Below are 15,620 nucleotides of genomic sequence, written 5' to 3' on the forward strand. Positions count from 1 at the left end.
TGTACATGAATCATCTATTTGTTCTCTTTGTTGTGCAGTCTGGCTTTAGGATCAGTAAGTCTGAGGGCCCGCTGGGCTACGCCTTCCACAATGGCTTGAAGGAAACATCTAGAGTGATCTCAACACAATAAGTTTTTGTGGTGCTGGTGTGTGAGGGTTCATACCTGCAGTTCCAACACTTAGGAGGCTGAGGCAGGAGGATTACAAGTTTAAAGCTAGCCTTTGAGACTTTGTTTCACAGAGAGAGAAAAGATGAGACTGTTGGCTGTTATCCACATTTTTAGCTCCTTGGTGCTGTGGACCAGGAAGCTACTTTGTTTTCTTGTTGCTCCCATTACCAGTGCTGGGCAACAAGATCTGGCCCCTGAATCTCCTCCATACCCTATTTCCTATTCTTATACTGAATTCTGGCATAGGTATCAGTCTCAGGATGAACTTCCTGGTTCGCGTTGTGAAGATCCTGGGCTTCATAGAAGGTTTGAGGCAGCCATGATGCTGGAGATGTTGGCCTCTGGTATAGGTAACACCAAAGTAGTCCCCAAATTTCAGGCCTTACATTGAGGCATTTAATCCATCTTATTTATTTCTTTATTTAAATAAATAAATCACTTACATTGGGTTTGAATCCAGTGCTTTGTGTTTACTAGGTAGGAACTCTACACTTGGGCCATGCCCACAGACCTTCTTTGCTTTAGTTATTTCTTGAATAAGAACTCATGTTTATGTGTGGGCCAGCCTGGATCATGATCCTCCTATTTACACTTTCTAAATTGCTGAGATGATAGGTGTGTGCCACCACATTGTGCTATTGGTTTAGATGGAATCTTTGTCAACTTCTTAGCCTGATCTCCTTCCTCCTGAGTAGATAGGACTGCACGTATAAGCTGCTGTATCTGGTTTAAGTTGATTTTTATAGGGGGTAAGGGATAAGAATCTAGTTTCACTTAATCTAGGTTCATTCTGCTACAGGTAGATTTCCCATTTTCCCAGCACCAATGTGTCTTTTCTCCAATGTTTGTTTCCTCTTACCCTTTGCAACAATCGGTTGGCTGAAGATGCCCAGTATTTATTTCTGGGTTCTCTGTTCTGGGCCATGGGTCCATGTGCCTTCTTTTGTATCAGTACCAGACTGATCATTGTGGCTTTATAGTGTGACTTGAACTCAGTACTTGTGATGCCTCCATTAATTTTTTTTTTAAAGTTCAGGAAGACTTTAGCTATTTGTACAAAGGCTCCATTTCCAAACACCTTAGCCAGATTAAGTTTTCACCTTCTTACTACATCAGAATGAGGCTCAATTTCCACAAAGGAACCCTTGAGGGAGACATTGAAACCAAATCCAAACTATAGCGTTCCTTCTCCCTGCCTTTGTCCCTAGTGAGTTTGTCCCTTATGACTTATGTGAAGATGATAATGGAACGAAGTGGAGAAGATGCTCCAGGTCCTGGCTTGGGGAGAGGACCTCCATCTTTGCCTCCTCCAAATGGTGAGACTCAATGGTAGAGACTCAATGAAAGGGACGATGGTAGATAAACCGATTATGAGGCCTCTCTCTCTGGGCCCACGAGCGGCTGTGCATGGTGGAATGTAAGGATTGTGCAGAGTCCAGTCTGGATCCCATTCTCCCTTCTGTAGCCCTAGCAGAGCTGACAGATGACAACTTCTGTGCTTAGAATGGTTTCAATCTCTTCTCCTTCTTTTTCTTTCCTCCTCCCTCCTCTTCCTCTTCCTCCTCGTCCACATCTACCTCCTTGTCCATGACCTCCTCCTCCTCCTTCTCTTCATCCTCCTCGTTCTCTTCCTCCTCCTCCTCCCTCTTTTTTGGTAGAACTGGGATTTGAACTCAAGTCCTTGTGCTTGCCAGACAGGCACTTCAGTCCATCCATGACTTTCTAAACCCAGTGTTTCAAGCAGTCACTTCCCATTGGCTGGGGTTGGTGACAGAGATGAAACAAACCCATCAACCACTCTCCAGGACTGCTGAGGCAGATTACAAAATGATGGAGCCGGGATTTCTCTATGTCAAAAAGAGCAAATGCGAGCTGTCCTTTAGAATGGTTGGAAGGCTCGAAGATAATGTACATAAGCACAGCAGAGTCCGGGGTGCTTGGTACTAAGTAGATGCGTAGGAATGCTGAGTGGTGGTTACGGCGAGGCTGCTGCTGGTGAGAGGAAGGCAGGGTGCTGGCCTCTGCCTGTGAAGGCTCTTGGCGATGGGGAAGGAAAGGTGCAACTGGCCCTGGTGCAACCCCTGGGTTGTCTGTCTGCATTTTGTGACACTGCAAACACAGTGTGTTCTGTTGTGAACAGTGCAAACAGCTCTCTCCAGAAATACAGCTTAGAGAGAGGACTCACTCTCAGGTGATCTTCTGGCCCAGTAACTTAGAAAGATCATGCCAGGTAAACAGTCGGGGCCCACAGTGCTAGACACAGGTTGAAGGGCTGAAGAAAGTTCTTTTTATCCCAAGTCTAGGTCCATTGTCTGTAACACTCATAAAGTAATCGTGCTGCAAATGGGCTGGTGTGTGTTGATGAATCCATTGGGCATTGTTATGCTTTGAAAAATCAAACCTCTAATGAAAAGTGTATTTCCATAAAGATCATGCTTTTTTTTTTTGCAGAAAATGGAGATGCTTTAACTTCTTTCTTTGGTTTCATTAGTTATTTAATATGTGTCTTAAATGTCTCTGGCTATGTCATGATTTGCTGTGATGTGTAAACTCCTAAGGGCGAAGATGATGTCTGCTTCATTTACTTTCTAGAACGCCCAGAAAAATGCCATGACAAGTAGGCTTTAATCCATTTGCATGCTATTATTGTAAATTGGAATATCAATTGTGTCCTGTACAAATTATTATTTTGTTCTTATTTTAACCTTTTAAGCCCAGAAATCTAATGAAATACTTTTATAAGAGCAGCATTGAATGCTGCATAAATATTGCTTTCTTTTCATTAAAAATATTCATGTTAACTGGCTTTCTATAATAAAAATCAGGCCAATGTGAGAAATGGTGAAAATCATATAGAAAAAGAAAAGTAGAAAAGTCATGTTCCGTTTCCATACACGAGATAATAATTTTGAATATCTTGGCATTTTTCCCTATATGATTCCTTTAAAGAAACTAACAGTACTGCTTAACTAATTTGAAGACTGTCAACAAGTCTTCTTGTTATAATAATATTCGTCTTTCAGTGAGGGATCCCATGTTCTTTCCAGTAATCATCATTGTTTGGCTATTTTTCAACATCTTGGATGTGTGGTGAAGTCAAGAAATGAGTTGGTCATGAGCTACTAGTGACTTAGTCCTGTTTAAAGGAAACGTGTGGTTACCACGAAGGAAAATTTAATCCATCTTGCCCCAGTGCATTTGTTCTCTGAGAACCAGGTGAGTTACCTTTGAGGGTTTTCCTGGGATTATGTCACCCTCTGGGGCAACTTGCTGTTTCAGTAGTTGATGTTAAGAAACAAAACACCACCCTTCAAGTGAATCAGTTTTTGGAAAATAGAGACTGGCTTTATATTCCACAGCTTTGATGTGTTTAGTAGTTCCTGTAAGAATCTGCCTCTTTGGTTTTGATTGACAAGACCTTCCCTATATATTTGAGTAAGCAAGCAGTCCAGTACCAGGGTACATTTACCCAGAGCAAACTTCTGCCCCTCTTTGGGACTTCTAAAACCTCAGGCACAAGTTTCAGCTCTACAAGAAGCGTTGGCTCCAGCAAGATCAGGTAAGTAGCTCTCAGTTTTTCTAAGTTCATTCTTCCTAAGAAGAAGCCCATAGAAGCTTCTTCCATAGAAGAAGCACCTATGATTTGGAGATGCAGCCCATCTCTTGTGATCACCAGCCAGGGTAGCCCATAGATGCAATGTCCCCTTCACTTACACATCCAGCTGTGTTCTCTCTAGTGAACCAACCATAAAAGGCATTCCAGTCATGAGAGCGTAGCAAATGGCTGAGACCCAGAGATGACTGTAGATTTGGATTAGGTTGGAAATGTGTTCATTGTTTCCCACCGTTTGCTTTTAAATGGAATGACAGGGCTCATTACAAGTGGAAAGTGGAGATAGTTTGTGGTGAGTAAATGGCCATGAACTCGGTTCTATGTCTTGGTTCTGTGGTTCATTGGATTCGTAACAGTTTATATAGGCAGACCATTATTCTGGATCCCCTCTTCATTCAGGCCTCATCCCTGACACTGAAAATATAATCTTGAGCAAAGCTTATAGCATGGCATTCAAATATCCTGGAGCTGAATTAAAACAATATATATGTACTCACATACTATGTTGGGCTATGCATTACTTGTGAACTTCTATTTTGTGTTCATTTTAAAGAGCCCGTTGGGATAAATTTCTTCAATGTCCACATCAACTCCAGCAATTGGGTTATAATAGGAAATCCTTGAGCGTGTATTGCTAGGGTTAGGTTCTAAAATACTTCCTATATCTCTTAGTAGAACCTGCTACTGAGGCTCTGGGCATCCTGTGCCGGACTCTGTGGGCACTTCTGACTTCCTACCTCATTTCTTCTCTTGTGCCAAGAGCAAGGTCTCTTTGACAGCCACCAGCACATTGTTGGCTGTCCCCCTGTGGGCAGCTGGGTTTGTTAAACTCTACCTTTGCATCTCTTGGAACAGCATGAAGCTCACCTGCCTTGTCCTTGGCTCCGGGGCCCTCCTCGTCCTGTGTGTCTGTGGCTCTGTCCTCAGCACCTCCAGCGAGAACCTGCGCACCTTTGTGGGCTGTGCTGTGAGGGAATTTACTTTCCTCGCCAGGAAGCCGGGTTGCAGGGGACTTCGGATCACCACCGATGCCTGCTGGGGCCGCTGCAAGACCTGGGAGGTAAGTAGCAAGGCCACTAATTCAGCATTTTCCAAAAGTGATGGGAAAGATACGAAGTTGTCCCCGTAGGAAAGCATTGATAAGATGCACATCTTGATTCCCATGGTATCTGTGCATTTGGGAGACATCTCCAGGAGGTCAAAATGGGCTCTTATTCCACACATTTCACAGATAGTAAGGGGGCCTAGTTGGGCACTGGTGGCTCACCCCTGGAATCCTAGCTACTCAGGTGGCTGAGCTCAGAGGATTGTGGTTCAAAGCCAGCCTGGGCAAGGAAAGTCCGGGAGACCCTTATCTCCAATTAACCACCAGAAAATCAGAAGGGATGCTATGGCTCAAAGTAGTAAAATGCTAGCCTTGAGCTGAAGAGCTGAAGGATGGTGCCTAGGCTCAGAGTTCAAGTCCCACAACTGACCAAAGAAAAGAGGGGGAGGTGCTCTGACCACAAAGTCTCATAGAGACAATGTCCAAGCCATTGACCTGGTCTCTTCCCTATAGCCTGCATTTGTGGTAAAGAACTCCTAAGCTGCTTGGTGAGTGAGGGGTGGTCCCAGGCCCTTCCTCAGTTGCTCACCCCAGCCCTGTTCTCCGCAGGGATGATCAGACCGAATAAGTCCCTTTATATATAATTATACCTGGCCTTTCATTTAAAATGGGAATAAAGGGCTGGGAATGTGGCTTAGTGGTACAGTGTTTTCCTCACATGCATGAAGCCCTGGGTTCAATTCCTTAGTACCACATAATCAGAAAGTGGTGCTGTGGCTCAAGTGGTAGAGTGTTAGCCTCGAGCAAAAGCTCAAGGATAGTGCCCAGGCCCACAGTTCAAGCCCCAGGATGGAAAAAATAAAGTAAAATAAAACAAAATGGGAATCAAAATCTGAAAGTCAGAATCTTATTAGACTGAGATGAGGAGTTGGTTGAAGAATGAAGAGGAAACCATCTGATCACAACACAAGGTGAGTTGCTGACTCCCTTAGCCCAGGCCCAGCTCTGATCTTGTCACTGCCCAGGTTCTAGGCCTTCCGTGACCAGCCATCAATACTGAATTTCAATGTCCTTGGCAATCTGGCTTTCCCATGTTTATCTTTTAAACTTTGGCCTTTTCAGGCTAACTTTTATTTATTTATTTATTTTTATTTTTTGGTCCGGTCATGGGCCTGAACTCTGGGCCTGGGCACTGTCCCTCAGCTCTTCAGCTCAAGGCTAGCAGTCTACCACTTGAGCCACAGCGCTGCTTCCGGCTTTTTTTTTTTTCCTGCTTATGTGGTACTGAGGAATCAAACCCAGGGCCTCATGCATGCAAAGCAAGCGCTCTACCACTGAGCCAACTTCCCAGCCCATCAGGCTAACTTTTTTGTTTGTTTGTTTTTTTGGGTCCGGTCATGGGGCCTGAACTCTGGGCCTGGGCACTGTCCCTCAGCTCTTCAGCTCAAGGCTAGCGCTCTACCACTTGAGCCACAGCGCCACTTCCGGCTTTTTTCTTTTTGCTTATGTGGTGCTGAGGAATTGAACCCAGGGCCTCTGGCATGCAAGGCATGCGCTCTACCACTGAGCCACCTTCCCAGCCCCCAGGCTAACTTTGAAAAGCTTTATAAAACTCCTTTTAGTCCTTTCCCCACATTCCTTGTCATCCAGCTGTCATTTCTTTCACAATCATATTTGTTCCCCATTGCTCCTTCCCCACGCCAGCTCCTTCTCTAAGCTGGCTGGCTTCCTGGCCAGTGCTTGGCTTTCTGTTTTGCATCATCCCCCACCAAACACAGGGTTTTACATTTTGTGGGAGAACTGATCAGGGTCTCTGGTTGGACCATGGAAGCATGGGGACCATGAAAGACTGGATTCTCCTTAATCTGAGCAGCTAGTATGGGGCCTTTGCTGTACAGGAAAAGGGAGGTTAGCTACGGAAATAAGTACAAGGAGGAAATCCATCTTCCCAGAGTTCCTGACATAAAGAACACTTTTTCTTGGCAGCTTCATCAGGGGGAATGTCTGAGAATCAGGATGTTCATGGTGATAGAGGAGCTGGAGTTACTTTTTTGAAGGTAGACCTACTGCTGAAAATTGTGATAGCTCAATTACCTGAATTTATTGTGGCCAGATATAACAAAAACAACAGAACAGCCCCTTCCAACCTCCAAAGCAACCAAATAAAAAAATGAAAGGAAGAAAAAAACACCAATTCTCCTGCTAAAGCCAAAGTGAAGTTAATAAAAAGAAGAAAAACCCAGAAAGCCCATGTAAATTCAAATATACAACAATTTTTTTAGCATAAGTCTAGAATAATGTATATGAGACAGATTAATTATCTGAAATACAAATTTAACTAATGTCTGGTCTGCCTGAGGCCTTTGATAAGAAGACACAAAATAGGGGTGGGAGAAAATGGCTGAGGACAAATTCAGCTTTTCTGTGTGATCATAGGAGCTTGGCATTTCTAGAACACTCAGGCAAGGATTCCACCTCCAACCTTGCCTTGCTTATCATCTACTGTCTATCTGTCTGTCTGTCTGTCTATCTATCTATCTCTCTATCTATCATCTATCTACTTTGTGTCTATGTATCTACCTACTTAGGTATGTATCTATGCATATATTATCTATCTTCTGCCATATATATATGTATCTGTGTATTAATCTATGTATGTATGTATCTATTATGTATGGATACATGAATCTATGTATTATCTATGTATTTCCCTGTTACCTATTGTCCTACGGGAGTGTGTGTGTGTGTGCATGCACATGGATCCTGGGCATTGTCCTCAAGTTTTTATGCTCAAGTCTGGTGTTCTACCACTTGAGCCACAACTCCACTTTCAGCTATTTTGGTGCTTTATTAAAGATAAGACTGTCATGGAGTTTCTTGCCTAGGCTAGGTTCCATCTCAAATCTCAGCCTCCTGAGTAGCTAGGATTATAGGCATGATCGACCTGCACCCAACTTCATATTTACCTTTTTTGTGTGTGTGGTGGTGGTTGTTGTTCAGGACAGGCAAAGGCATTGTCCTTTGTAACACAGTTACCTTCTATTACTTCCTTATAATTGCTCTCATGCGAGCAATGGATTTCATTTATGGAGCACTTACCTTGCACACATCCTCGTAACTGCCGCCACAATGGATGAGGCTGGTGTTTTGTGGAGGCTTCCTGGATGTCAGTGATTTTCATAGGTTTCCAGGGAGAGGCTGCCTAGCTCAGCAGGTCTAACTTCAGGTCTTGAGGCTTTCCAGTGGCTTGCACTGCTTTTTCTCTGATTTCTGGGCTCTGTCCATCAGAATTACCTTTGAATTCACAGTCCATCGAAGGCAAAGGAGGAGAGTGAGTGCTTAGCCTATCAGAAGAGTGCACAGGCCTGGCACTGGTGGCTCACACCAGGAGGCTGAGATCTGAGGATTGCAGTTCGAAGGCAGCCCGGGCAAGAAAGTCTGTGAGACTCTTGTTTCCAGTTAACCACCAAAAAATTGAAAGTTGCTGGGTACTGGTGGCTCACGCCTGTAATCCTAGCTACTCAGGAGGCTGAGATCTGAGGATTATTGTGCAAAGGCAGCTGGGGCAGGAAAGTCTGTGAGAGTCTTATCTCCAATGAACCACCAGAAAACCAGAAGTGGCACTGTGGCTCAAGTGGTAGAGTGCTAGTCTTGAGTGAAAAAGATTAAGGACAGCACCCAGGCCCTGAGTTCAAGCCCCAGGACTGGCAAAAACAAAAGAAAACAAAAACAAGACAAAAGATGTGCACAGAGCATCCAGCAATCTGCCAGCTCTGCAGTCTTCCATTGGTATAACCACAAATAGTTACCGAGACCCTTCTGGGTGCTGATCTAGGTACTGAAGCATGGCAGTGGGCAAATGGATGAGCATCCTTGTCCTGCTGAAGCTCTCTCACTCCAGTGGCAGAAAGGTCTCACAATAGAATAACAGTGTGTAAGATGCCACGTGGTGTGGAGAAGCGCAAGGCAGGAAGGGGTGCATTAGTACCATGGCGTGGATGTGGGGATGCCACCCGTGATAAATAGGATCATCAGGAGCTGCCAATGGGTGGCCCCTGAAGCAAAGCAGAAAGGTGGTGAAGGAAGGCATTAGAGCGGAGGGACCAGCATTGGGGCAGAGCCTGGGTAGTTTGGGAGATGAGTTATTGTGCTGTGGACATTTGGGAGGTCAGCCTGCAGGGAAGGGGTTATGGAGGCTGGCAGGGAATCACAGGGCTCTCTGCTTTCCTGAGTGAGATGAGAAGTCACTAGGGCTGTGAGACGAGCTGGGCATGATCCGCCTTGTGTTTTGAAAGGCTTATTCAGGCGGCTGGACTGCCAACAGCCGATAGGAGGTAGCCTCCTCAACAGTGACAAGCCATTTGCCATGATCTGCATGACTCCTTTGCTCCACGTTGACTGAGTGCGCTTCCTGTGTGCAGGGGCCTCTGCGGGAGCTCATGTGGGAGCCGATCAAACCAGCTTCCTGGCTTCAGGAGTTTGTTTTCTCCTGGGAGGAGACAGAGCCATAAGCAAACAAATAGAGCCTGAGTTAATTTCCCAGAGTGCTAAATGGTTTCAAGAAAATGAATATGGGGGATGGTGAGCTCTAATAGTTCCTTGTTTTCTACTGGTGGGGACAGAAACCCATCCTGCAGCCCCCCTACATTGAAGCGCATCATCGAGTCTGCACCTACAAGGAGACCAGACAGGTGACTGTGCAGCTGCCTCACTGTACCCCTGGAGTGAACCCTTTCTACACCTACCCCGCGGCTGTCCGCTGTGAATGTGGGGGCTGCTCCACGGCCACCACCGAATGCGAGACCATGTGAGGCCCAAGTCACAGGCCTGCAGAAAGCAGCAGGTGGCTCTCCTGACGCTGGCGCTGCCCTTCTGCCCTCTGGAGTTGAGAACTGTTTAACCCTGACCATCCCTACAGGGGAGATTACGTGTAGCCCTGCAGTCTACCTTAAGCACAAGGCCCCGGTGCAGAAAATGTATGCTACTCAGTATGTATGCCTTCACCAAAATTACTTCTCTGCTTCAGTTTGTGTCTTTTAATTCTCCCTCAATTTGGAGAGGCAATAGCCATTGGATCCAATGTGTTGGATAAAATAAGGTAGTACGATTGCAAAGTGTAAGTTCTCCGTAAGTTCACTGCTCTCCAGTGGGATTCAGGACCAAGAGGCAGAAATGATCAAAACCAGTATACTCGTCTTCCTTATTCCAAAGGAAATCCAGTTGCAAGTTTCCTTCCAGGAAGTGCCTCACTGCCACTTGAACTGAGCAGTTACCTACACAATAAACAAACCTCTCAGATCCCTATGGAAAGGGGGTCGGTAAAAAGAATAGCTCAAAGTAACAGGTGTTTGGATTTGATTCATTCTTCTTCGAAGCAAAATTCTCTGCATGCCCTTAAAGACCTTCCTAAATAGGCCACTGGGTGAATAATTATAATCAATAATAATGATAATGTTAAAAAAACTCAGAAAAAAATACAACTAGAAGTTGCAATTGAGATTTTTAAACCTCTGAAATTATACTCATGTTTTTAGACTGTGACATTCTCCCCAAACTGTGGCAAATGGTAAATTACAAATATTCTTCTCTCTTTAGTGTGTTTCAAGTTTCAGTGGCAATTTATTAAGCCCAGAAACCTTACATGCTTGTATGGGGAAGCTGCAGTGCTGATCAAGAGGAAATGTATCTGTGATCATCCAGCTTTTGCTAAAGTCTTGCAAAAGCTGTTGTGACCTTTATTGTAAACTCTGATTTTATGCAAATGTCTTTTAATTCTGGCCTTTTGGAAGATGAATTAACCTTGTTCATTTTTTTGCATTATGCCAAGAAAATCTGTATTACTGACAATAAAATATGCTCTCTGCTTTTTGAATGTATGCAAACTTTTATGTGTCTTTTCATTTATTTAATATTTATTGCTGGTACTGGGGCTTGCACTCAGGCCCTTGAGAATGCTCAAGGATGGCATTCTACTACTTGAGCCATGGCTTCATTTCCAGCTTTTTGGGTCTCACAGACTTTCCTGCGTGGGCTTGCTTTGTACTGTGATCCTCAGATCTCAGCCTTCTGAGTAACTAGGATTATAGGCATGAACCACCAGTAGTGGGCTCAGAAAGTTTTTTTATTTTTAGTCTTTAATACACTTGGTATAGATAGCAGTATGAACACTTCAACCCCAAGGTTATTTTTTTGCCCGAGTATGAATTAGAGATTTCATATTTGATAAGGGACACAGACAGGTGACTCTGGGGAGAAGAGCAAGGTGGTACAGTCTGCAACCCTGGCACATCTCAGCTAGGAGACTTGAGCCATGCCAAGAGTCCCTAGGAAAAGGGCTGATGCGCCAGCACTGGGATGGGGTTGGACTTCTGGGAACAACAGGAGAAGATGCACGCAAAATCCACTCCAACCCAGAGCAGGTCTGCTGGCGGGAAGGAAGTCACTCTGACACAGAAAGGAATGGAGTGCTGGGGGAGGGGGTCTCTGCCAGGGCAGTGGAGATCTGGGCTGATGCTGGATGCTGTCCTGGGGTTTCAAGCTGCCTCTCAGGATTTCCTGGAAGAACAAGGTTTGCCAGAAGTAGAGGTGCATCAGGAAAGGTCCTGGGAAGAAATGGCTAACATTTCCAGCTGTGTGGGTAAATAAAGTTAAGGAAACACAGGGCAGGTTGAACACATCCAGTTTGGAAGTAGTGGTTTTGCTCCAGATGGGGGGAGGCAGGAGAGAGCCGGTCTCACAGGCCAAAGAGAACTTCTGCCCGACACAGCAGTGGCCTTTGGAAGGAGGTCCCAGTTATTACCTAGCTGAGTCTTGGGAGGCAGGGGAAGGCGACCCTCCTTCCACTCCTGGTCTTCGATGGAAACAAGTGAGAATCACATGAGAAGGTGGAAAGTGAGAGAACCCACAGGGTTGCTTTTTTTATTTTTTTGTCTGTCATTAAGTCATGGGGCTTGAACTCAGGACCTGAGTGCTGTCCCTGAGTGCGCTCTCTCTCTCTCCCCCACCACTTTTTGCTCAAGGCTAGTGCTCTACCATTTTGAGCCACAGTACCCCTTTCACATTTTCTGGTGGTTAAATGGAGATAAGAGTCTCAATGGATGTTTCTGCCAGGGTCGGCTTTGAACCTCGATCCTCAGACCTCAGCCTCCTGAGTAGCTAGGATTATAAGCATGAGCCACGGGTGCCTGGCTCATAGGGTTGCTCTTTAAAAGAGTAGGTTTCTGGTTAGGACAGGTCCATAGTGTATCTAAGGAGGACTGGATAAAATCCAGCCTAGCTAACTTTTGGGCAGTGCAGCTAACAATGAGCTCTTCCCATTCATTAATTTTAGTGTCATAAAATCATTTCAGAGTGAACAAGTAAAATCCGTATTTAACTGAAAACAATGTAGCACTGACAGAACAAATTGCATTTCATACAGTTTTCATGGGGTCTGCTTGTCTCCTTTCCAGAAACCTTTTCTTCAAAACAACTTGCTCCCTACCCTTTCTCCACATCTTCCGAAGCTGAAGCAAATGAGGAAGAAATACTTTTTCCAAAAATAAAGAAAATTTCAACTATTCTTTAGCAATAATTAGTCTCTGAGTTTTATTTCCTGTTGAAATTTTCTACTAGGAAAACAGTCTTCTGGATTACAAGAATTATGGTCCTCATTTGCATAACGAATCTTCTGGCACAGTCAATAATGGTCCTTCGGTCTAATGCGTAGAAGTGTGGACTGGGCAGCAGGAAGGTTTGTGGGCCTAGAGTGTCTGAAGGGGGCGCCAAAGTGCTCTGAGCAGGTGTTGCCTAATAGAGGAACAAGCAGTTAGGGAAAGCATGAGGAAGCAAGGGAGCAGGTGCAGAGCTCTGTAATTGGCAGTGTAAGACACAGCCTTCCCCCAAAGTGCAGGAACTCAGAGGATTAGTCTTGTCTCCTTTCCAGGTCCTCATTATCAGAAGTAAAGTAAACCTTTCCTAAGCTTGTTGGCTTTATAGTTGACCCTCAGTCTCTCTAGTTGGATGAATCTTTAGCATACTGCGTAACTGAATGTGAAAAAGAAAAGAATTCCTGACACAAAGATAAGGAGTATAATTTGACCTTGATGGTGAGCCACATGCTCCCGAAAGCGAAAAATATAAACTACCTCCACTGGGGGGAGGGGAACAAGACATTCCCCCAAACCACAACAACACAAACCCTCATTTCACCGAACTGTCAATATTATCAATATGAGAATGCTATTTTCAATTCTAGAGATTGAATTTGGGGTCTAAAATTTGCTAAGCAAGCACTCCAACACTTGAGCCATGACCCCAGTCATCTTTGCTTTTTGTTGTTGTTGTTAGTTTTTTGTTTTTTGTTTTTGCCTGTCCCTGGGGCAATTTGAACTCAGCGCCTGGGCACTGTCTCTGAGCCTCTTTGTGCTCAAGGCTAGCTATCTACCACTTCATCCAGAGGTCCTCTTCCAGCTTTTTCTGAGGAAAAGAGTCTCATGGACTTCCCTGCCGGGGCTGGCTTCAAATCGTGATCCTGAGATCTCAGCCTCTTGAGTAGCTAAGATTATAGATGTGAGCCTCGGGAGCCTGGCTTGCTCTTAAATTTTTATTTCATTTCTACTCTATTTTTTTATTTGCTTAAGGACTTACGTTAACTTTGTCTAAGCTGGCCTTGAACCAATGTCCTTCTGACCGCCTCCTGGTAGCTGGGATTACAGGTGTACATAGCTCACCCAGCTGAGAATAACTTTCTTTTAGTGATGTTGAAGATAGGAGGACTATAATCAGGGAATAAATGCAAAGATCCCCAAGTCACAAACACAACTTAAAATCATGTGAAAGGCCAGACATCTGTCATCCCAGCTATGTGAGAAGTGTAAATAGGAGGATCAAGGTCCAGGCCACCTGGACCAAAAACCCCCCAAAACGTGAGACTTGAAAAATAACTAATGAAAAAGCTCCAGGGTGGCTGCATGCCTCTAGTGATACAGTTCCTGCTGAGCAAGCATGAAGTCTTGGCATCAATTAGGAGTACCCCAAAACAAAACAAATAACCCCCCAACAAGGTGAACAAACTCACTTGAAAGAACATTTTATTCATGAAAAAGAAACTGTCTACATATAAGATAAAGGATATTGTCACATGACTAAGTCACTGGCAGAATTAGGCACTTGACATATACGCACAGATCCCGTTTATTTATTTATTTTTGGATTCACCATGCTGCTTCCTGAACCAGCCACAGTGTGGAACAGTGAGCCGTCCAGGTCAGCTGATGGAAGGAAGCCTGCAGGCTGTTTTGAAGCATGGGGGATTGTACTCAGTGTTTCACATCTGACAGGTGAGTGCTGTACCCCTCCCCTTGTCCCCAGCTCTTCTGGGCTGTTTTGAACCTCCAGCTTCCATTTCCTCTTGGAATCTACATATCACAATGAAAATAGTTGGAGTGTGGGGGGGGCACAGTTTTACTGATTCAGAATGTTTTGAGGAGGAAGGTTTTGTTCCGTGTTTGGGTGCTACTGGAGCAAGTTGAAGAAACCTTTGTGTAACATCTCCCCATTGACATGTTACACTCATTAATGATACACAAGGTCCAGCTGAGATTGGCCTGCAGTTTCAGCATGATCAGAATTGAGGCCAAGTTCAGGACAAAGTCAGAAGGAGTAATGTGTACCCTATGCTAGTCCTGACTCTCTCGGCGTTTTTCAGATGGGGACAAGAGGAGGCGAGTGAATGGGCTCTGACCTGCAGGTTTCTCTTCCTCAGCCTTTGATTGTAGCCATGAGCCCTCAATTAGTAGACACGTTTCTATTATTCAAATGAAGAGAAGCTTTCAGACAGCTTGGACTAGAAATGAAATTCTTAAAAACAACAAGCAAAAAATAAGGATTCTTTTGTCTTCCACGAAGAGGGTAAAACTGACAAGAAGAGTAGGGGGAGAGGGAGAGAGCCAGAGAAGTGTTTAGGTGAGGAGCTGGGCTGTGTAGGCCACAGGCACTACTAGCAGAAGCACTTTAAAAAAACACACACACACCATTTTTTTTTTTTCTCCTAGCTCACATCAGTGGTTACAAGCAAAAAATCAGGGCTACATTTGTAGCGGTGAAAATAATCTTTGGTAAGATTCCATTTTGGGATCTGATCAAACCCTTTCAAGAATTCTAGCTGCTTTGATGAGCCCTATTTCTCCCAGATGTATAAAAAGGTGGCCCAGTTTTAAAGCCTCTCCATTGCAAGGTCCTCTGGGGACACAGGTGGGCTCCTACTTGTAAGTCAGGACACCTGGCTGCAAGTGTGGAAGTCAGGCCTTGGTCTGGGAAGGCATGCCCTTCTCAGGAAGACCAATGGGGATGGTCCTTCATCAAGGGGGAAGGCCCTTAGGGGCTTGGCTGCCCAGTGGCAAAGAACCTTCTTCTGAAACTCAATCACTAAGAGGAAGCTTGCTCCAAGGAAGGTGGTTTGTACACAGCTCATCTTCAGCAACAGTGGGATTTGAGTAAGACCACAGGCTTCCCTGTGTGGAGATTTCCTGAGAGTTCTGGATGGAGAGTAAAGCATGGTTCCAGGATCTTTAGCGAAACTGCTGAGCAGGTAAGACTCTGGTCTGTGCTTAAGACTTGAGCCTGTGGAATGGGCCCAGGTCCTGTGTAGGAAGTGAATTGTGTACAATAAGCCCTGGTAGAGAGTCCATGGCTTTTAAACAATGAAGACAAGTGCTTTGAAAACATTTAGGTCTTAGAAATTTGTTTAATGTTGTGTGTGCCCTGATTTGGGGGCTTGGATTTAGAGCCTGGATGCTTCCCTGAGCTTTTG

The 15,620-nt window shown here is 44.8% G+C and overlaps 1 protein-coding gene across 1 annotated transcript; it reads left to right on the forward strand.

Moving 5' to 3' along the window:
* The first annotated feature begins 4,639 nt into the window (after nucleotides 1–4,639).
* On the forward strand, nucleotides 4,640–9,639 carry Gphb5 (glycoprotein hormone beta 5). Its single transcript, XM_013014958.1, has 2 exons — nucleotides 4,640–4,843; nucleotides 9,451–9,639. Exons 1-2 carry the CDS (start codon nucleotides 4,640–4,642, stop codon nucleotides 9,637–9,639), a joined length of 393 nt encoding a protein of 130 aa, XP_012870412.1.
* The last annotated feature ends 5,981 nt before the right edge of the window (nucleotides 9,640–15,620 follow it).

This window comes from Dipodomys ordii, unplaced genomic scaffold, assembly GCF_000151885.1.
Source record: "Dipodomys ordii isolate 6190 unplaced genomic scaffold, Dord_2.0 Scaffold2, whole genome shotgun sequence".
NCBI classification, from domain to species: domain Eukaryota; kingdom Metazoa; phylum Chordata; class Mammalia; order Rodentia; family Heteromyidae; genus Dipodomys; species Dipodomys ordii.

Coding starts and splice junctions, on each gene's coding strand:
- Gphb5 (XM_013014958.1), top strand. CDS start 4,640: ATGAAGCTCACCTGCCTTGTCCTTGGCTCCGGGGCCCTCCTCGTCCTG. Junction 4,844..9,450: donor GCCGCTGCAAGACCTGGGAG/GTAAGTAGCAAG, acceptor TGGTGGGGACAG/AAACCCATCCTGCAGCCCCC.